This window comes from Staurois parvus, unplaced genomic scaffold (assembly GCF_062004578.1).
Source record: "Staurois parvus isolate SC_StPar_1 unplaced genomic scaffold, SC_StPar_1.0 ptg000818l, whole genome shotgun sequence".
In the NCBI taxonomy this organism is placed as follows: domain Eukaryota; kingdom Metazoa; phylum Chordata; class Amphibia; order Anura; family Ranidae; genus Staurois; species Staurois parvus.
In genome coordinates, this window is record NW_028318614.1 from 1,248,003 (window position 1) to 1,271,305 (window position 23,303).

Consider the following 23,303-nt stretch of genomic DNA (forward strand, 5'->3'; position numbering starts at 1 on the left):
GTAAGTTATAAAGCAAGCCGACAAGAGTGTAATATAAAAAATAGAAGCCGAAGATCGCTGCAGGTTCGAATGGATCTGCGGATTGAGCATAATGGATCGGAGTCCGATCCATTATGCTCCATCCACAGATCCGATCCATTCTGCGGGGATCGTCAGAGGGGGTGTCACCAAGTGTTACCGCACCGGGTGACACCAACCCTAGGGACGCCTCTGGTGCACACTACTTTTAAAAGCTTACTGTAATCGGATCGCATGGTACAAAAGTACCATGCGATCCGGTGTGGGCAAGCACATTGCATTGGTGACCTGCATTTGGAGTGTGGTTACATTTTTATTGACACCCTCTGCAGATCTTTTTGTGTTTTGAGCGTTGAATCGCACAGGAGTGCACAGCGTGTTCCTCTGCGATTCAGATGTGGCCATGGTGTGAACTGGTCCTTAAGCAGTTTGATCTGCAATGATTATGACACCATTTGACGGCTAGGCAGGTTGGTGGAGAGCAACTGTGCCACTTATTCATCGCAGGCCTTGAAAGTGACTTGTAGGGGAACCGTTACATCGGAGAGTTTAGTTCTTGACTTGAATTATACAAATGAAGGAAAAGAACACATTTCCAGGGACCGATGTGAAAGAACCGTCCCTTGTAAACCAGCGACAGCAGCGTGCTCTATAGCCGTTACGTGGAGCAGAGTACAGGCGGGGATCGGGGAGGGCGGATCCCACCCAGTCTCCGCCCAGCCTCATACACGTCTCTGTAGAGCCGTTGACAGCTGCGGCCACAACTTCCTAGGAAGCTGCAGAATCGAAGCGTCACGCGTTGCCAGGGAGACGAATCAGGACCGTTCCTGGTCTCTGTTGGCAACGCCGGGCGGGGCTACAACAACCCCAGGAAACGTGTTCTGTGATTGGTTTGGCTTCGCACTGGGCGACGGGATTGCTCTCCGGCGCCGCCATCTTGAACGCTGGCTGCTGTCGGTTTTGTGAGGTGAAAGCTTCGTTGTCTCGGTAAATCCCGGGTAGGCAGACACGTGTGTGATCCAGGCTGGGCGGGGATTGTGTTGTTTGCATGTTTATTATTCTCTGGTAGATGTAGTGCGGTTTTCTGTACCATGTGAGGCCTGGCAAGACTCTGCAGGTAGACATTATTCACTCTGTGTGAAGATACAATGTTCCAATGATAAAGTCTGTGGAGTGTGTCACTGTTCTATCATTGGGCAGAGGAGGCTTGTCTCTTCTGTGCTTATATGCTAATGTCCTTGTCACTTCCAGACACACACTGGGTCAGTTTGTATGGATGGGAACCCCTGTCAGTTTGTGTTGATGGGAACCCCTGTCAGTTTGTGTTGATGGGAACCCCTGTGTGTATGTATTGATGGGAACCCCTGTGTGTATGTATTGATGGGAACCCCTGTGTGTATGTATTGATGGGAACCCCTGTGTGTATGTATTGATGGGAACCCCTGTGTGTATGTATTGATGGGAACCCCCGTGTGTATGTATTGATGGGAACCCCCGTCTGTATGTGTTGATGGGAACCCCCGTCTGTATGTGTTGATGGGAACCCCCGTCTGTATGTGTTAATGGGAACCCCCGTCTGTATGTATTGATAGGAGCCCCCGTCTGTTTGTATTGATGGGAACCCCCGTCTGTTTGTATTGATGGGAACCCCCGTCTGTTTGTATTGATGGGAACCCCCGTCTGTATGTATTGATGGGAACCCCCGTCTGTATGTATTGATGGGAACCCCCGTCTGTATGTATTGATGGGAACCCCCGTCTGTTTGTATTGATGGGAACCCCCGTCTGTTTGTATTGATGGGAACCCCCGTCTGTTTGTATTGATGGGAACCCCCGTCTGTATGTATTGATGGGAACCCCCGTCTGTATGTATTGATGGGAACCCCCGTCTGTATGTATTGCTGCCTGTGCCCCCCATTAGTCTAGGTTCACACCTAAGGCCTCATGTACACTGCACTCCTAAACTGACGTTTTAATGAATTTTATTGCACACAAACACTATATAATGCCTATGTTTTTGTTAAAATATAAAAGATGATATTATGCCGAGTAAATTGATGCCCAACATGTGACGCCTTAAAATTGTGTATGCCAGTGGAACCGCACCAAACTATGGTACCGAAAAATAAGTAGGCTACGCTTTAAAAACCTTTTACAGGTTACACTGGAGTTTCTGGAGCTAAAATGATTGCTCTTGCTCGGACATTCGCGATGATACCTCACAAGTGTGGTGCAGTTACTGTTTGCATATACATGCGGGACTTATTTGTAGCAATGGGGGGGAGGGGGTGTTGTACATTTTAAAAAATTACTCTGTCAAAAAAATTAAAGGAACACTTTTTTTAATCGTAGTATAGCATCAAGTCAGTTAAACTCCTGGGATGTTGATCTGATCAGTTAAGTAGCAGAGGGGGTTGTTAATCAGTTTCAGCTGCTTTGGTGTTAATGAAATTAACAACAGGTGCACTAGATGGGCAACAATGAGACAACCCCCAAAACAGGAATGGTTTTACAGGTGGAGGCCACTGACATATTTTTCCCTACTCATCTTCTCTGACTGTTTTTCACTAGTTTTGCATTTGGCTAGGGTCAGTGTCTCTACTGGTAGCATGAGGCGATACCTGGACCCTACAGAGGTTGCACAGGCAGTCCAACTCCTCCAGGATGGCACATCAATACATGCCATTGCCAGAAGGTTTGCTGTGTCTCCCAGCACAGTTCTAAGAGCATGGAGGAGATTCCAGGAGACCGGCAGTTACTCTAGGAGAGCTGGACAGAGCTGTAGAAGGTTCTTAATCCATCAGCAGGACCGGTATCTGCTCCTTTGTGCAAGGAGGAACAGGATGAGTACTGCCAGAGCCCTACAAAATTACCTCTAGAAGGCCACTGGTGTGAATGTCTCTGACCAATCAGAAACAGACTTCATGAGGGTGCCTGAGAGCCCGATGTCCTCTAGTGGGCCCTCTGCTCACTGCCCGGCACCATAGCGCTCGATTGGCATTTGCAATTGAACACCAGAATTGCCCTGTGCTTTTCACAGATGAGAGCAGTTTCACCCTGAGCACATGTGACAGATGTGAAAGGATCTGGAGAAGCCATGGAGAACCTTATGCTGCCTGTAACATCATTCAGCATGACTGTTTTGGTGGTGGTCTGGGGAGGCATATCCATGGAGGGACACACAGACCTCTACAGGCTAGACAATAGCACCCTGACTGCCATTAGGTATCAGGATGAAATCCTTGGACCCATTGTCAGACCCTACACTGATGCAGTGGGTCCTGGGTTCCTCCTGGTGCAGGACAATGCCCGGCTCGTGTGGTGAGAGTATGCAGGCAGTTCCTGGAGGATGAAGGAATTGATATCATTGAATGGCCCCCACGCTCGCCTGACCTAAATCCAATAGAACACCTCTGGAATATCATGTTTTGGTCCATTCAACACTGCCAGGTTGGAGGAGCATTATGAGCATGGCCCGATGTTGTCAGGCATGCATACACGCACGTGGGGGCCATACAAACTACTGAGTACCATTTTGAGTTGCTGCAATGAAATTTCAGTAAAATGGACTAGCCTGCTGTATCATGTTTTCACTTTGATTTTCAGGGTGACTTTGAATTTAGTCCTCTGTAGGTTGATCATTTTTATTTTCATCAAACGATGGAGAATTCTTAAAGTTTCTAACACATTACCCAGTCCATATCAGTATAGATATCCAGCGTGATATTTTTCCCCATTGAGATCTGATGTGTTTTCAAAATGTTACTTTCATTTTTTTGAGCAGTGTATTTATTTTATTTTTAAAAAAAAAGTTTCATTCCTAATCTGAATTTTTTATCTGATCAACTCTATTGCTTTCACAAAGGATGAACAACATCTCTTGTAAAAGCATGGGCCATGACAGGTCCTCTTTATGATCTGATGGGCTGCTTACCTGGCCACTAACAGCCAGATAAATAAAGAGTCGAAACCAGAAGTGACAAAATCTTTGTCGCTTCTGCTTTCTTGGGTCACAGAGAGTATTCTGACATCAGAGAGTCCATCTGCAAGCATACAATGTATTGGATGGGACTGGGAGGATTCCTCCATCCACATTGTTTGCATGGATGGAGGAATATGTTGTTTGTTTTGTTTTGCGTAGCCCACTGGCTGAAAAAAAAAAAAAATACAAGCCAACTTTATAGTGTATGGTTAACTTGTAATCTGATTCAACAACTGCCTTAAGACCTACTATCAACTATGCAGACAAAGGGACCATCTGATTGGATACAAAATGAATGGATTATTTACTTGAGTCCTAATATAACATAGTTTTGGTAAACCCAATTAGGCTGTATACTGTGTGGCCAGCTTTGGATTTACCACATGTGCTAGGTGGGCATACCTAAACAGTCCGTTCAGTTTTTGTATTCAAGACAGGCCCTTGCATTAGGTAGTTGATGGTAGCTCTAAAGGAGATGGTGCAATCAGATTGTCTACAGTATGGTCAGCAATGATGAGCTCAGCTGGGTCTGGACTTGGACTCCTGGCCGAAGATGTCTGAGCTCATCCTTATGCAGGCCATAGATGGGTCGAAAATTGGCAGATTTTTCGGCCGAAAAAAGAAAATCAGCCGATTTTTGCACCGTTAATGGGTTAATTGGTCGGCTGGTTTTCTGGATTTTGGCACTTTTTTTTAATCAGAAAAGTTTAAAAAAATCGGCCGATTTTCACGGCAATGATGGGCAAATTGGCCGATCTTTTTACCGATAAAAAATCTGCGCATGAGCCATGACCTGGAAGAAAAAGAGGAATTCCAGTCCACTATTATATTTGTAGCAGATATAAGAATCGCCACAGAAAATGCAAAATAAATCAAATAATAAGCAGCACCTCTAACCAAAAAAGGTAAAATGGTGTACAAATAAAAAGTGCGCTAATTATTCACAAAACATGCAAGGATAAATAATAAAAATAAATGAATTCATAAATATAAACATAAGTCCAGCCACCATAACAGTGATAGTCCAATATCAACTTAATGTCAATCTTGAAAACAAACACCCATGTGTAAATCCGACACCAGATGAAATGAATACACTCACCAGAGCTATATGCTGATTAAATTATAAACCAGCATGATAGAATTTTGCTCTGGGAGCGATGATCTGCAGGATATCCCAGTAGAGGAACAGCAACCAATAGTGATCCAATCGGCACATATGGAACAGCTAGGCAGCACATATGGAACAGCTAAGCAGCAAATGGTCTTCCAATAACATGGGCAAAGCTCGAGGAATAAGAAGAGATATGATGGTGCAGTAAGTTTAAAACCAGTAAAATTTTATTAATAAAGTATTGCACTCACAAAGAAGGTGTCTAGCCGACACCAGCAATGACAGCCTCTAAAATGCCATATCCACAAGGGAAAAACCAAGGGACAAACCTCCTGCACTGCGATCAACACAGCCGACAGCTGGGAGGAACGTTCCAACGTCACGTCCACTAGGCCAGGCCCAACGCGTTTCGTCACTTGACGTCTTCAATATTTGACATGAAAAAGTATTGTGGTTGTAACAATGTATCTATTTGTATCCGAATAAAAACATCTGTATCCGAAATGGATACAAATAGATACAATGTTGCAACCGCTATACCTTTTCATGTCAAATATAATAGCGGAGCTCTCTGCAGGGACAGGAGTAATTAAATGCTGGCTATAGACGGGCCGAAAATCAGCCAATTTTTTTTACCCTTGGTGGTAACGTCTGCCTATTGAACGACCAATTTTTCATTTTTTTTTTTTTTTAAACGGCCGGTTTTTGACCCATCTATGGCCTGCATTAATGGTCAGTAGAGATCAGCTTGGTTGTCCTCCGAACTTCAAAGTCACACTTGTTTTGCTCAACTGTGGGCTGAATATTTCCCCACCCCACAGCTCATGTAAACAAATGGGTGGGATGCTGGTGATGTCAGTGTCCTTATATGGACACATGCCAATATTTTGTTAACCCCTTCACACCTAAGGCTAAAACAAATCTTAACGCCTAAGCACAATTTTGCAACTTTGACATGTGTTAGCAAAAGCATACATATCATCAAAACTACTTTGTACATCCAGGTAGAATATACCTTGTTTTTGTTTTCAGGACAAATTGGGCTTTCATTTGGTGGTAAATGGTAATAGATATCTCCTGATTTTTTTATTTTATTTTTTTTATTATTATTACCAAAGTAAAACTGTCCCAAAATAGTAAAAAAAAAACTTTTTTTTTAAATTTAGCTGTATATTTCATGCTACTACCATAACCTACCACCAAAAAACAACCCAAAATAATTTTTCCTGCTCCTGACGATCGAAACTATACTATGTGTGTATGTTAGTTGTTGTTTGTACCCATAGTACAGCCCAGAAACCAGAGTGTGCAAGTTGCTTTTCTTTTTTGTTCTGCCACTAACTGACACTAATTTAAAAATTAACACCAGATCCAAACTAAAGCAGAAGAGTTCTGCATCCAAAAAAGAATAATATTTGCCAGTGATAAGGATGGATAAGCTTTCATTAAACAGTTTTTTGCTTCAGGGTTTACCTACACTTCAAAGTGATATTAAAGGCTACACTGTGCAATGATATTGCATAGAAATGTCGCTTTCCTCTTCTAGCAGTCCCCCACCGGCGCTGTCAGCTTCTCTCTCCTCCGGATGCCTCCTATAGTAAGCCGGGTGCTAATAGTATAATATATACTCCATTCTGAGCTGGGCTGGATAGACACACACAGAACCAGCAAGCCATGCTCCCGCTCCCTCCTCACAGGCGTTTTATTGGCAGCAGCAGGAACCTATGGCTCCGTTGTCCTCAGTTTCTACCATGAAAGCAGGAAGTGAGGGGAGCGGAGCTGGAGAGAACGCTTGAGCAATGACATGGAGCCAGGTAAGTGTCAAGGGATGGGGGGGGAGAAGGTAGGACAGGTAGTGGGGCATTTTTTGCCTCAAAGCAGATAATGCATTAAGGTAAAAAAAAATATTTAGACTATAGCATCACTAAGTAGGTGTAGCTCTCTGTAGAAGTAATGTGGCAGATTGATAGAATTTCATTCTGCCCACTATTGGGAGTTTAACATGCCTACTCTAGACAGTGCCTCCTTCTTTCGGTGTGTGCATATGTATTTCATAATCTGTCTTCTGCCATTTTCTTTCAGGAAGCTGAGCATTCAGACATGTCTTCAAGTAGCAGTGGTTCCCGATCTGCAGAGAGACGTCGTTCTCATTCCACCCCTCAAAAGCACCCCAAAACAGAATCCTTCACTGGGCGCTCAAAGAGCTGTGATGTTGGCAATACAGAAGATTCCCCATATTCTTTATCTCCCATCTACCATGATACCTTTGAAAGCGAGAACAAAGACTGTGAATCTGAAACAAAGTGCTCTAGGTAATGCTTCCAATTTAAAGGAGAACCTTGGACACATGCAAATATTTACATACTTATAATCAGAAAAAAAATCTGCAAAAAAATCTTTTAATTAACTTAGCATTCACTGAACTCTGTAGCTGTAGACAGTGTAGAGTAATTAATCCTCAAAATTCACAGCAAAAATACTATCAAGCCACCCTCTCACCAATGCGTCATCCCACACTGCACACTGGGGATCCATCTGCCGGCCCTTATGTCACTACAGGAAGTGTTAAATGTGACGTTTCTATATTATGTGCCTAGTCTTTGAGGAACTGGTAGTAGGGCCGGTTAAAAAAAAAACTTTTCCTTTTTTTTTTTTTTTTCGGAGGTTACACCTTTTTGACATATTTTAACTCAACAACAGAATCGCATTTAGTTCCATTTCAGCAAATCCATACACTCTTGGAAGATGGGAGAAGTAAGCTGCTGAAGGAGCAACTTACACAACCATAGTGCTTCTACTGTTAAATTTGAGGATGAATTGCTCCACAGTGTCTGCAGCTACTGAAGTCAGTGAAGGATTGTTTTAAAGCTTTTTTGATTGTTCATAGCCTACTTTGTTTTTGTTTTGTTTTTTATATACAGTGATCTGAACATGAATAAAGGAAAGAGCACCTCAGTAATTGAACAGTCTCTAGCAAATATGCACCTCTCTCCTTGGGAGACGTGGTTGCTAAACAAAGAAAAACAATGTCGTATTGAGCTGCAGAAAAAAGTGTCTGAGGTAAGTTTTTTTAAAGTTTGTTATGGCAAAAAATAAAATGTTATACGTGCGTTGTGTTACACATATAGTTCCTATTACATGTAGCCTGTAAAGTTTATTTATTTTTATTGCCCATGTCTTTGCTAAATACTGGTGATCCTTCCATTTCCACTTGGTTGCTGTTTCAGGACTCATTCACACCAGTGTGCAGAGACATCAGTTTTTCTGAATGCATTCTGCAAGGGCACAACAAAATCAATTGCTCTCTTTTTCTGTTCACACCACAACACTAGTATCATGTGTAGTTTTTTTCTGCACAGGAATATGCAATGTGTATAAAACGTATTGAAGTGTGCTTAAAACTGATGTAGACTGATCTTTCTGCAAGTGAAATCTGCACATATCTATCAGTTTTTATGCATGTATGGTGTGAATAAGCCCTTAAAGTGGTGGGTAAACCCTTACTTATACCCAGTGAAGATACCAACCTCAGGTGATACACAGAGATGAATCAAATCCTCCAACATGAGTTGTACCTGTTTATCTGCAGCCATGTTTCCCCTATATCCATTCAAAGTGCATAATTTACACGGGATTTCTCAGCTCTGAAAAGCAGAGGTGGGGAGCTGAAGTTACATCAGTGAAGAAAGCTCTGAGAGCTGATTGGGGAGAAGGGACACACCCCCCTTCACACAGCAAACCGGAACAGAGCTGAGGCTGTCAACCATCTTGTTGTCAGGAAGACTTATCAGAAGTGATTCATGCTGATGGCAGAGGAACGAGGCAGCGGACAGAAATGACACTTAGTGCTCCGGATTAAGAAGGAACACACTATAGAGGGATATGCTTTTATTCATATTTCAAGTCTGAGGTTTACAACCACTTGAAACGGATCACACTGCACACAGAAGAAGATCCTCCCTAGAGTAGGAATATCGATTTCTCTTCTTCTGACTTGTGAGCTACAGGATGCCATGCCTTAAGTCTTGTAGTCAGAATTCGCTGCCTTTGTTCAGCCCTTCACACTTTGAAAGGTGCTCTGTCTGTGGAGCAGCTTAGGGAGCTCCTGGTATGATGTCGGTGAAAGCTGCTGAGCCCCTTCTTCAGGCTTTGCCCCTAGCCATGCGAGCTAGAAACCTTGTAATTTCAAAAGCTCTGGGAGTAGTCATTGGACCAGTTGGTGGTGAACTGGTTGTCCCCAGAAATTCCAAGCAGATTTTTGCTGTTGTCTCGTCGCTCTCTGTCAACTATATGGTTGGTGGGTGTGGGTGTTTTTTTTAAATAGGAAAGGGTTTCTGGGACATAAAAGGGGCTCATTCTTTTAAACAAGCGAGAGTATTTTGAATGAGGCAGGACGGAGAGTGGATCACTCCTAGTCGGCTAAGTGTTGTTACTGCATGGCAATAAAATAGAGTAAGGGACGTGGAGCAGTGGGACTAAGAAATGCCATAAAACTTTTTAAAATATTTAATGTGCTATCAAAGGTTTTTTTTTTTTTTGCTCCAAAAAAAGAGGTCATATTTACCTGTTCTGTGCAACAGTATTGCACAGGGTGGTCCTGTACCTCCTTTTTTGGCAGTCCCCTACCGGCGCTGTCCACCCCTCCCTTTTCTGGGTGCCCCTCAGCTGGCGCAGCACTAGGGTGACCCCTGTGCAGGCATGCTTCCGAGCCAGGCTGTCCATAGACACCCACAGTGTCGGTAAGCCACGCCCCTGCTCCCTCCTCACAGGAGTTGGACTGACATCAGTAGGAGCTTATAAATCTCACTGCCCTCAATGTTTCCTGTGAGCTCAGAAAAGAAGAGGAGTTGTGCTGGAGCGGTGAGATGAGTCATGTAAGTATTTAGGGATGGGGAGGAGAACAGGTAGGGGGGGGGGTTTGTTAATGCAGAGAATGCATGAAGGTAAAAAAATATTTAGGCTTTAAAATTATTTAAAGGGTGGAGCTGTGGAGGAAAGGTAGTGATGGGAGCATCCAGATTAGTTTTAGTACAGTGCCTTGAAAAATTATTCATACCCCTTGGAATTTTCCACATTTTGTCATGTTACAACCAAAAACATAAATGTATTTTATTGGGATTTTACGTGATAGACCAACACAAAGAGGCACATAATTGTGAAGCGGAAGGAAAATGATAAATGGTTTTCAACATTTTTTACAAATAAATATCTAAAAATTGTGGCGTGCATTTGTATTCAGCCCCCCTGAGTCAATACTGAGTCAAGACTTACAGCTGCAAGTCTTTTTGGGGATGTCTCTACCAGCTTTGGACATTTAGAGAGTGAAATTTTTGCCCATTCTTCTTGTTAAATTAGCTCAAGCTCTGTGAGATTGGATGGAGAGTGTCTGTGAACAGCAGTTGTAAAGTCTTGCCACAGATTCTCAATTGGATTTAGGTCTGGACTTTGATTGGGCCTTTCTAACACATGAATATGCTTTGATCTCAACCATTCCATGGTAGCTCTGGCTGTATGTTTAGGGTCGTTGTCCTGCTGGAAGGTGAACCTCTGCCCCAGTCTCAAGTTCTTTTGAAGACTCCCAACAGGTTTTCTTCTAAGATTGCCCTGTATTTGGCTCCATCCAGCTTCCCTGTCTCTGCTGAAGAAAAGCATCCCCACAACATGATGCTGCCACCACCAAGTTTCACAGTGGGAATGGTGTGTTCAGGGTGATGTGTAGTGTTCGTTTTCCACCACACATAGCGTTTTGCTTTTAGGCCAAGAAGTTACATTTTGGTCTCATCTGACCAGATCACCTTCTTTCACATGTTTGTTGTGTCCCCTTCATGGCTTCTTATAAATTGCAAACAGGACTTCTTATGGCTTTCTTTCAACAATGGCTTTCTTCTTGCGACTATTCCATAAAGGCCAGATTTGTGGAGTGCATGACTAATAGTTGTCCTGAGGACAGATTGTCCCACCTGAGCTGTGGATCTCTGCAGCTCCTCCAGAGTTACCATGGGCCTCTTGGCTGCTTCTCTGATTAATGCTCTTCTTGCCCTGCCTGTCAGTTTAGGTGGACGGCCATGTCTTGGTAGGTTTGCAGTTTGCAGTCTTTCCATTGTCGGATGATGGATTGGACAGTGTTCCGTGAGATGTTCAAAGCTTGGGATATTTTTGGGCTATAACCCTGCTTTAAAATTCTCCACGGCTTTATCCCTGACCTATCTGATGTGTTCCTTGGCCTTCATGATGCTGTTCATTCACTAATGTTCTCTATGGAATCTCTGAGGGTTTCGCAGAACAGCTGTATTTATACTGAGATTAAATTACACACAGGTGGACTCTATTTACTAATTAGGTGACTTCTGAAGGCAATTGGCTCCGCTAGATTTTAGTTGAGAGTATCAGAGTAAAGGGGGCTTAATACAAATGCACGCCACACTTTTCAGATATTTGTAAAAAATTTTGAAAACCATTTATCATTTTCCTTCCACTTCACATTTATGTGCCACTTTGTGTTGGTCTATCACATAAAATCCCCAAAAAATACATTTATGTTTTTGATTTTAACATGAAAAAATGTGGAAAATTTCAAGGGGTATGAATACGTTTTCAAAGCACTGTAGATTGGTGCAACCCACTACTAAGATGGGTAGTTTACACCAGGATGTATACTGAATCTGGAAATGAGAGGAATGGGGATGAGAGGTCAGGCTCATTTTATTAAATAGGACCAGTATATTAGAAAAAAAGATGAATTGCACTGCAGATCCTTGAAACTCACACAGATGGGATATCACCTGATTATATTGTTGGCACAGTGTTTCCTTAAGATTGCATTTGTTCTTCATTTGTTTGTTATTTTTCCAATTTCTTCCCCTTTTTTGTATATTCAGCGTCTGCACTAAATACTTTACCATATAACAAACGTCTCAGTTTTAGGCCTCATTAATTATGTCTGCCTTTTTTCCCAGGAGATGAAACAAGAAGAGGAAAAGAGAAAAGCTCATGAGAAAAAAGAACTGCAAAAACGACTGGCAGAAGAACAGCACAAGGAATGGGTGCGGAGAAAACAAGAGCAGGTAAAATTCTAGATCTTAGCCTTGCAATTTGCTGTCTGTTCTGTTAATGTGTAAGTGCCCAAGATTACCAGGCCTGGCATCATGACTACTTAGATATGTGGGGTTTTTTTTGTTTTTATGTTTATGCCCCTAATCCACCATGGCAACCTCTGCTGCTTTCCTGGTGACCCCAGTTGCTTGAAACTTGATTTAAAGTGGAACTTCACTCTGTCAATCAACGACTAATTTTATTCATTACACTGCTATCATTAGTAAATAGGAAAGTATATCATATTAACTTGTCTTAAACTTTTTGTTTTTTACGTTTACATTTCTTCAGTGACTTCCTGGTTTTCATACCTAGGCAAATTATGTCATACACCCCAGCAGTCTTCAGGAGGGGAGGGAGGGGTCTCAGCTCAGCCTATGCCTGAGCTACGGGCTGATGGATTCCAGGAAGTAAATGATACATGAATCATCTTCCCTTATTCAAGCTGGCCATAGCCAGAAATGCCAGAGGGTGTTTTTCCAAATGATTTCTCAGCAAAATAAAGCATGGAGACATGGATGGATAGGGGAATTTGCTTTGAATATTAAAAATGAATTAAATGGCATTTTTAGTTAGTGGTGCTAAAAATCCCCCCACAAAGCCTTTGTATTCTGACAGCCAGCATCTGTCCAATCGTTTTGGGGATCCCCATGCCTAAGCTCCGTGGGCGGAGTGAAATGTGTTGGAGGTGTGGCCTGGTTGAAGCCCAGGCTGAGGCTGTCATACACCTTCTTATGGGATTTTGCAGAGATGGGCGACTTCCAGGACTTATCCCTTTTCCATTAGATGTCTACAGCTGGGGTGAGCTCTGTCCTTGTCTGCACTCCAAGCGGTTGCTGCCAAAGGGGACCCAGTGGAACCTTGAGCGGCACTTGTCAATTTAATTTGAGTCGCAGTTATTTTGCTTTCATTTTGTTAGAGACACAGACACTTCCCATTCAGAGCAAAGTGACAGTTTTTACCAGTAATGGGACAATCCGTGCTCAGGGCAAAGATGGCAAATGGCGCTTGAAGGTGAGAGGACTGATTGGCATCTATGTCAAAGGGATGAAAGAAGGGGGGAGCTGGGCTCTGTGGGATGCATGCAACTAAAAGGCTCTGTGGGAGGAAGGGGGGGGGGGGGGGGCTGAAAGATTGCTAAAGGCTTGTTGAGGGAGCAATATGTCACCTCCCCACTTTAACCATAAAATGTTGACTCATTGCAAAAGTAACTTACCAGGAGTTGATAGTAGTGGACAGAGCTTTGTGAAGGAGCAGAGAGTTTATTAAGATGCAGTCAGTACAAGAGGTAAGGCAAAGTGTTCAGCTCAAGGAGCTGGGGAATCCAGGCATTGTGCAGTGGGAGAATGACAGTCACTCCTGTCAGTAAGGCAAGAAGAGCGGCTGAAGCTCCCAGAACCCCCCCCTCTACATATTAACATTACGCCCAGGGCAGGTGCCCCTTCTAATACCCACCATCCAATTAGGTGTACTTGCCAGTCCATGTTCTTTTACTGCATCACTGTTCTGTTGGATCCTTTGCTCTTAGGCCTTGGTCGATCTAATTATAATTTGCCAGTGACAGGATTGTTAGAAAATACAAGAGGACACATGCTTGCTTTGTATATGGCACTTCATTGCCAGCTTTGGCAGCAAGGCTTCACTCCCTCTCTGTCAAAAATGTAAAACCTGAGTTCTCAGTGAAAAAGGGCCACTTTGCTCCCCCAGCTGGCGAAGCAGTGACAGTTTTTGCCAGCAGCAGGATCGCCAGTGTGACATGGCCTAAATGATATGGAGCAACATGTGATTTCCCCATGAATAGCCAATTACCAGCTGTAAAACTGAGGCTTAACCAGAATGGACCTTTTCTACAGGGTGTTGGCTAAATAGAGGATTAGTAAATTATACCTTGCTACAGGGTTATCAGGAGACAATGTCTCTTTACCTTTCACAAGAAATATAAAAATAGACTTTGGTTGCTGTTGGAAACGTAGGACTTTTTTAAATAAATAAATGAGATAGTAGAAGACTGGATCTCATTCCAGTTTGATATAGATGTTGGATTGTGTTATAACATGTGAGATACCGTATTTTTCGCTCCATAAGACGCACTTTTTTCCCCCCAAAAAAGGGGGGAAAATGTCAGTGCGTTTTATGGAGCGAATATGGAGCGGCCAGTCCGGAATTTCCACCGCCGCCGTGTCAGAATACCCGGGCCGGCCGCTCAGCTCTGCAGCGGGACCTTATGGAGATGACTGCTGACCTGTGGGGAGGTGGGGAGCGGGTACCTGAATTTGACAGGTACCCGCTCTTACTTCCGCAGAGTTGTTCTTTGATCTTACCTGTTCCTCTATCCAGCCGCGCGCTGTCTTCCCGGCTTCTGTAGTGTGGGCGCTGGGCTTGACAGCCGGGTGCCAAGTGTGCATGCGCAAGAAGCGGTGCTTTTTGTGAATGGTAAGGCGGTACCTGGGACACATGACAGATCCCAGAAGCCGCCGGACCAATCACAAAGCGCAAGTGCTTCTCGCTCATGCGCACTGGGCCCCAGCTTTCATGCCGAGCGCCTACACTACAGAAGCCGGGAAGACCGCGTGCGGCTGGATAGAGGAACAGGTAAGATCAAAGAACAACTCCGCGGAAGTAAGAGCGGGTACCTGTCAAATTCAGGTACCCGCTCCCGCCCCCCCCTCTCCCCAAAGATCAGCAGTCATCTCCTGTGCTGTCCGCAGTCTCTGGTCATCCCTGTGCTGTCTGCAGTCTATGGTCATCTCCTGTACTATGTCTGCAGTCCATTAGTTCAGAATTTTTTTTCTCCTGTTTTCTGCCTCTAAAACCTAGGTGCGTCTTATGGAGCGAAAAATACGGTATATATACAGTATATATACACTATATTGCTAAAACTATTGGGACACCCCTTCAAATCATTGGATTCAGGTGCTCCAATCACCTCCATGGTCACAGTTGTGTAAAATCAAGCACCTGGGCATGCAGACTGCTTCTACAAACATTTGTGAAAGAATGGGTCACTTTCAGGAGCTCAGTGAATTCCAGGGTGGTACAGTGATAGGTTGCCACCTGTGCAATAAGTCCATCCGTGAAATTTCCTTGCTACTAAATATTCCACGGTCAACTGTTAGTGGTATTATAACAAAGTGGAAGCAACTGGGAACAACAGCAACTCAGCCACCAAGTGGTAGGCCACATAAAACGAGAGCGGGGTCAGCACATGCTGAAGCGCACAGTGCGCAGAAGTCACCAACTGTCTGCAGAGTCAATAGCTAAAGACCTCCAAACTTCATGTGGCCTTCAGGTTAGCACAACAACAGTGCATAGAGAGCTTCATGGAATGGGTGTCCATGGCCGAGCAGCTGCATCCAAGCCTTACATCACCAAGTGCAATGCAAAGCGTCGGATGCAGTAGTGTAAAGCACACTGCCACTGGACTCTAGAGCACTGGAGACGTGTTCTCTGGAGTGGGAACAGTACTTGCCTGACTGCATTGTGCCAAGTGTAAAGTTTGGTGGAGGAGGGATTATGGTGTGGGGTTGTTCTTCAGGGGTTGGGCTTGGCCCCTTAGTTCCAGTGAAGGGAACTCTTAAGGCGTCAGCATACCAAGACATTATGGACAATTTCATGCTCCCAACTTTGTGGGAAGTGTGTGTATGGTTATTTTTCATTTTTACATATTTAGGTTTAAGGTATTAGAACTTCACCCTCTCAGTTGAGGCATCAACAGCAAGGCTCCTACTTTCCATTCATCATACATCTGCATCAGAGGCTGGCATCAGCTCTGAGGAAAGGGATTCGTCTCAGAAACGCGTCAACAATTTGACCGCACTGACAGTGAGAACACCTTGCCTGCCGTTGTGGCCATTGTCATTTTTCTATGCTTTTTAGATACATGCTTCGTCTGTATGTTTTTATTATTCTTTCACTCCTACAATAAACCTTGGATAATGCACTAGGTGTGTGCGCCACCTGTTTTCTCTCTACCCTCTCCGTCAACACTGACTATTTTTATTCCTTATGCTGCTATCTTTGGTAAATGGATAGAAAAGTATATCCTATTTACTTGTTTTATTTTTATTTTTTTTACATTTCTTCAGTTACTTTCTGGCTTCCATACCTAGGCAAATGAAATCATGCATCCCAGCAATCTTTAAGAGACAAAGGAGGGGTTTTCTGAGCTAAGTACACCCTCCTGCCTGCATGACTGAGCTAGAACAATTCCAGGAAGTAAATGCTACATTAATCTTCTACCCTTACTCAAGATGGCCAAGGTAGAAATGCTAGGAGGTGTTTTTTAACATGATTTCCCAGCAAAATAAAATATGGAGGCATGGATGGATGAGGGAGTTTGCTTTGAATATTTACCACTTCAATACTTGGGCACTTTCACCCCCTTCCTGCCCAGGCCAATTTTCAGCTTTTAATGATGTTGCACTTTGAATGACAATTGCTCAGTCATGCAACACTATACCCAAACTAAATGGTTATCAGTTTTTTGACACAAATAGAACTTTCTGTTGGTGGTATTTAATCATCACTGGGTTTTTTATTTTTTGCTAAACAAACAAGAAAAGACAGAACATTTTGAAAAAAAAACTTTTTTCTTCATTTCTGTTATATAATTTTGCAGATAAGTAATTTTTCTTTTTCATGATATACACTGATGAGGCTGCACTAATGAAGTGGCACTGATGGGTACTGATGAAGTGGCACTGATGAGGCTGCACTGATGGGCACTGAAGTGGTACTGATGAAGTGGCACTGATGAGGCTGCACTGATGGGCACGGATGAAGTGGCACTGATAGGTGTAAGCCGTGTACCGGGGTGGGCTCCCCAGGATACAGTGAAGTCACGAACGAGGAAAGCAACCCCAACACCAGCTTTTGTCACAACAGAATTTTACTTAGATGTGGCAAATAAACAAAACCACAAATGCTGGAATAAACAATAAATTTACATACACCCAGCCCAAAGGCTGAGACCCTTGTGCTGCACGGCGCCTTCTGATGAATGAAGGTAGAAAGTGAAGTAATTTACCTACTGGCGGGCACAACTAAGCTGCCACACCTTACCTGTTATGACCCTAAAAGAACAAGAATCCGTGTATGGTATGGGCTAGCCTGCGGTGCAGCACAACAGCTTACAATCTTACACAAATCTACAGTATTCCCCCTCCCATAACTGGTCCTGTAGCATGTGCCTGAGTATTCCTTCTGAGCAAAACGCCAGTCTAGCTTGAGTTTGTAGGATTTTATCAGCTCTCCAATGTGAAATGTCACTTTAAGTTGTGGAGTCCTTCCAATGATCAGTAACAACACTTGTGGCCTGACACAGAGACCCTAACTAACTATAGGCCTGGTCTCAGTCTCTGGAGGCGCCAGCACTGAAATGAGGTGCGTGCACGATCTTCCCGACCCGAGTCTGCCTTGCATCCACTGGTGACTCAGAACAGATGTCTCTCCAACAAGCATGCGATCTCATCAGCCTTCCTGGCAGTGATCTTCCTTTCTCTGAACAGGATCAGCGTCTTTAACACCATCAGCTTCACTCAACTGAATTTCTGATTATGAAGGGCTGTCCTTACATCTGGATGGCATCGGATTCTTAGATCACACAGCCCCCCTTCTCTCTCTCAAGCATGGCTGCCCTGCTCTCCTTTTCCTGTTCACTCTCCAAGTGTAAAAACCCCACCCCTTCATGAATATAGAAATCTCTATGCAGTCTGAGGCTGTGTTAGAAAAAACAGTGACATCTTGTGGCTAAACTGCAGAATGTCAGTCAGAACGTTTTCAATTTCCTTCAATCAGTGTTCAATGAAAGCTGTTTTCCCCATCTCACACGGGTACTTATGAAGTGGCACTGATGAGGCTGCTCTGATGGGCACTGATATGCTGCACTGATTATTACACTGATTATTTAGTGTAAATGCCCCAATCACAGGAGAGCTGGGTATCTGCTTTCCTTTCGCTGAGGAAAGGAAATGCTGATAATCGACATTTGTTTACCTTGCGATCAGCTGTGTCCAATCACAGCTGATCACATGTAAAGAGCCAATGTTATTGGCTCTTTATCCTGATCGGTGATGCGCTGTGTCTGAGGGAACCAGTTAAAAATGAATTACAGAGCATTTTTGGTTTGAGGTGCTCAGGTACAGTGAAAATAACAAACATGTTATGCTTACCTGCTCTGTGCAGTGGTTTTGCACAGAGCAGCCCCAATCCTCCTCCTCTGGGATGCCCTGCTGACTCTCCTAGCCCCTCCCTTCTATCGAGTTCTCCCAGAGCAAGCAGCTTGCTATGGGGCACTCAAACAGGCTCACTCCCGAGCCGCTGTTCTGCATGTCCCCCGCCCCTCTTTAGCTCACTGGCTGTGATTGACAGCAGTGGGAGCCAGTGGCTCCCGCTGCTGTCTCAGCCAATGAGGGGGGAGAGTCCCCAGAAAGCCTAGGCTCTCGTGCACATCTCTGGACTGCGATGGGGCTCAGGTAGGTATTGAGGGAGGCTGCTACACACAGAAGGTTTTTTTACCTTCATGCATTCTATGCATGAATATGGATACTGATAGCAGAAAGCACAATAGGGATCTAAGCCAAGGGGTTTGGAAAAAGAGCTTTACAGATAGCTGGCCATTACAGGCAGTCCCCAAGTTGTGGACATTCGAGTTACGTATGACTCGTACTTACGAATAGAGAAAGAAACAAGAAGTGAGAGGAAAATCTACCCCTAGGAAGAGAAATTCACTCCTGAAAGAGTCATGATGGGAAAAAGATATGTCTACTGATGGTTTATCACCAATCCTTGTTTCCATGACAAGCCAAAATTTTCAAAATCCAATTGTCACAGGCACAGAAAGTGAGGGGAAATGGTCTGAACAGGGACACAGACAGCAGAGCAAACATTGCAGGGGTATTAACCCTTACCTATGCTATCCAAAAAAAGTAAAAATTTTTTTTTTTTGGCTGGAGCTACCCTTAAAAAAATTTACCTGTTCCAAAGTACATAAAAATTCAACTTAAGAACAAACCTACAGACCCTATTGTGTTTGTACCCTGGGGATGTCCTGTAAGTGACTCTAGCTGGAGGTCTCTGAAATTCCTTTACTGGATCAAGTGCCTAGGCACATGGTCACATGACCAGCCAGTGCAAGAACCTGAAATAGAATTTCCTGGAGTACATATAGTAATACAGGGCTTTTTAGACTTTTTTTTTTGTGGTGTGCTTTTTTTTTTTTTTTGGCGGGGGGCAGGATGATCAGGATTGTTTGTGTGCAGTTGGTTATTATAGGTCTGCTTTGAAAATAATACTTGCTGTCCATCTAAGACAATCTACAGCAGCAGAACCTTAGATAGTTTAACTGCCGGATTTTTTAAATAATTATATGAATAGCATTTATCTCCCACGTTGTGAACTGTGATTTACGTGTTCAAACATAACCCTGGTATGTAAAGGTGTGACCACTTTTGTAAGTCAGGCCCAACCTGTCATGTGTTTGTGAAAACAATAGTATTGATGTGTGTGCCAGATGTAGGCTCAGAATAGTAATTGAGTTATGCATTAACTCCAGCCATTGTTACATTTTACCATGTACATGATGAACGGTAAATCACTGGAATGATTTATAAAAATGCTTGCATCGTAAACCGTTTGGGTTGTGCCGTATTTTCTGATCATTCTTGGAAGTATTTGGAAAGAGATGTTATCGCTAAAATAAGGAGAAAACATATCTGATTTATTGAGGTGATAAATCTTCCTGTGATAGCCACTTGGGTTTATCCAAAATGAAAACAAATGTAGTTTTAGTTATATTTTACTATTTTATATTTACCTCTTAGGCCTTTTGCACACTTGAAAAACTAACAAACAAACCAGCGCTCAAATCTTCATGCAGACTAGAAGGAATTCAGAATGCCAAACGGGGAGGTGCAGCCCTTCAAAGATCGGGAAATCTGGATATTGATGAACAAAAGCAAAGAAAGGCGCACTCTCATCGTGCATTACCTTGGTACACCACGTGTTTATTCTGTAAACAAATACCGTATTTGCCGGCGTATAAGACGACTTTTTACCCCTTAAAAATCTTCTCAAAAGTCGGGGGTCGTCTTATACGCCGGTATAACATGACATGACACTTTTTAGGGGGGCGGCGCGGTGCCGCCGCCGCCCCCCCCCCCCTTCCCCTAACGGAAGGGACACTAAGTACAGGGGTGGGCAGGGGCTATTTCTTACCTGGTTCCGGTCCCACGACGATCCGGTCCAGGAAGCGCGGCTGCGCCTTCAGTTCGGCCACTGGAGTTCGCGCGGCTGCTCGGCTCCGCCTCCTCACCAGCGATTGGCCGCCAGAACTGTAGCTCAGGAAAGGCACACAGGCGGCCAATCACCGGCGAGAGGGTGGAGCCGAGCGGCCGCGCGAAAATCGAGTGCAGGACCAGCAGGTAAGTGGTCAGTGTAGAGGTGCTGCTGCAACCACATATGCTGGCTGCAGCAGCACCATACGAGAACAGAGTCAGCAAGTGTCAGTGGGAGGAATAGTGCCCCATCATTGGTGCATTGGTGTCACTGATACCAATGATGGGGCACTATTCCTCCCACTGATACCAATGATGGGGCACTATTCCTCCCGCTGATACCTATGATGGTTCACTATTCCCCCCACTGACACCAACGATGGGGCACTATTCCCCCCCCCCCCCCACTGACACCAACGATGGGGCACTATTCCCCCCCCCCCCACTGACACCAACGATGGGGCACTATTCCCCCCCCCCCACTGACACCAATGATGGGGCACTATTCCACCCCCCCCCACTGACACCAACGATGGGGCACTATTCCACCCCCCACTGACACCAACGATGGGGCACTATTCCACCCCCCACTGACACCAACGATGGGGCACTATTCCACCCCCCACTGACACCAACGATGGGGCACTATTCCACCCCCCACTGACACCAATGATGGGACACCATTCCTCCCACTGACACCAATGTTGGGACACTATTCCTCCTACTGACACCAATGATGGGGCACCATTCCCCCCACTGATACTAATGATGGGACACTATTCCCCCCACTGATACCAATGGTGGGGCACTATTCCCCCCACTGATACCGATGATGGGGCACTATTCCTCCCACTGGTGTGCACTGGAAGAGGGGTAGTCTTATACGGCGAGTATAGCCCAAACACTACATTTTAGCAGGAAAAGTAGGGGGGTCGTCTTATACGCCGGCAAATACGGTAGATGTATACTCACCATTGCAGACCACCTATTCTGCTTTTATTCTCCTTTGGTTTGTGAGTATATATCTATTTGACTTCACAATAAACACGTGGTATACCACGGTAATGCATGATGAGAGTGCGCCCTTCTTTGCTTTTGTTCATCATTATGCAAACTTGAGCTCAAAAACACCACCTGTTTTACAGGCGTTTTGACATTTTTTATTTTCCTTCCTCCAAACACCCCTTCACGTTGATCTATGTGTCCATACAGACATAGGTGTTTACAGGAGTTTAGAGGGAGGGGCATTTTAGGTTCAGAAAATAATCGCTTGTGCATTCGAGAGAAACTTTTGTCAGAGAAAGCACCTAAACGCAGGTAAATGTGTGTAAACGCGCCTAAGCGCTAGATGCGTTTAATGCTTGAGCATGTTTTCATTTCAGTGGCCAGACAAAATTATTATCCTGGTCAATGAAATAAACACCCAAGCACTTAACGCGTCTAAACGTGTTTGCAAAAATGCGGCTTAAGCGCATTTTTGAAGCTGCTTTTCTCCTGCCAGGAGAAAAGTGTTTACAAAAGCCCCAATGTGAATGAAACCTTAAGGGCAGCATATGGTAAGCACAATGAGGGTTATTTACTAACACTGGAGAGTGCAAAATCTGGTGCACCTCCACATAGAAACCAATCAGCTTTCAGGTTTTCTTGTCAAAGATTAATTGAACAAGCTGAAGTTAGAAGCATGATTGGCTACCATGCACTGCTACATCAGATTTTGCACTCTCCAGTTTTGGTAAATCTACCACAATGTAACAGAGCCAACCTATCACCAGTCTGACCTACAGTTTTGCTGTAACTAGCATGTGTTGTGAATAGGCCCAAATAGCATATTATTAGATTATCAGTTATAAGGGACACATTCCCATTACTCACTGTTAGCACAGAACCCTCAGCATTGTCTATCTGCAGGAGCAGTCCCTCTTACTAGAAAGTCCAACTTGTTCTTTAAATGGAGTGTCATGGAGATTCTGTGCCAATTTTTAGCGCTATCACACTTTGAATGACAATTGTGCGGTCATGCAACACTGTACCCATATGAATTTTTTAGCATTTTTTGAGACAGATAAAACTTTATTTTGGTGGTATTTATTCACCACTGGGATTTTTATTTTTTTGCTATATAAATTAAAAAGTCCAAACATTTTGAAAAAGTGTTTTTCTTATAACATTTTGCCAATAAATAATCTTTCTTCATAAATCTTAGCCAAAATTTATTCAGCTATCCTTTTAGTAAAAAAAAATAACCTAATTTAGTTTATAACCAAAAATTATAATTTTTCAAACATTTTTTTTTTATTTTTATTTTTTTTATATTATTATTATTTATGTTTTTTTGTTGTGTTTTTCTTTTAACATGCTGTCACCCTAGCAGTACAGTGTCACCATAGTGACACTGTACTACTTGTGGGGGTGATGAAGATTTTTTTATTTTGTTACACCCATAAAGGCTGTAAAAGCAATCATTTCTCCTTCTCTCTGGCTGCATTCTTGCAGCCATTGAGAAATACTGTGTGAGCTCTGATTTGGTCACAGCTTGTCACATGGTACAAGGCTGTTGTGAATAGCCTTGTACCATGTGACCTCTGTGATCATTCACAGATTTCACTAGTAGTAAGCAATGATGTCTGAAGTGACATCTTGCTTATTACTATTCAGGTGATCACTGATTGGCCAATCAGTGATCACATGATCGGGACCTCACACAGAGGGTCCCGTACAGCGATCGGTGTTCCTCTGTGTCCTCTGGACACAGCAGGCACCGGATCGTGGTGCCATGCGCTCCCAGGCAGCGCGCACAGGCTGTGAATGCGGGTGGACGTTTATAA

At 43.8% G+C, this 23,303-nt stretch overlaps 1 protein-coding gene across 2 annotated transcripts in view; it reads left to right on the forward strand.

Moving 5' to 3' along the window:
• The first annotated feature begins 844 nt into the window (after positions 1-844).
• CCDC34 (coiled-coil domain containing 34) overlaps positions 845-23,303 on the forward strand; it is a 61,061-nt gene continuing 38,602 nt past the window's right edge. The window contains exons 1-4 of one of the 2 annotated variants that reach the window (XM_089654961.1): positions 845-1,016; positions 7,196-7,425; positions 8,035-8,173; positions 12,070-12,177. In XM_089654961.1, coding sequence (XP_089511087.1) covers positions 7,214-7,425; positions 8,035-8,173; positions 12,070-12,177 — 459 coding nt within the window. In that variant the 5' untranslated portion in view covers positions 845-1,016; positions 7,196-7,213. The remainder of the gene's footprint in view (positions 1,017-7,195; positions 7,426-8,034; positions 8,174-12,069; positions 12,178-23,303) is intronic. The other variant, XM_089654960.1, reaches the window with a different exon arrangement.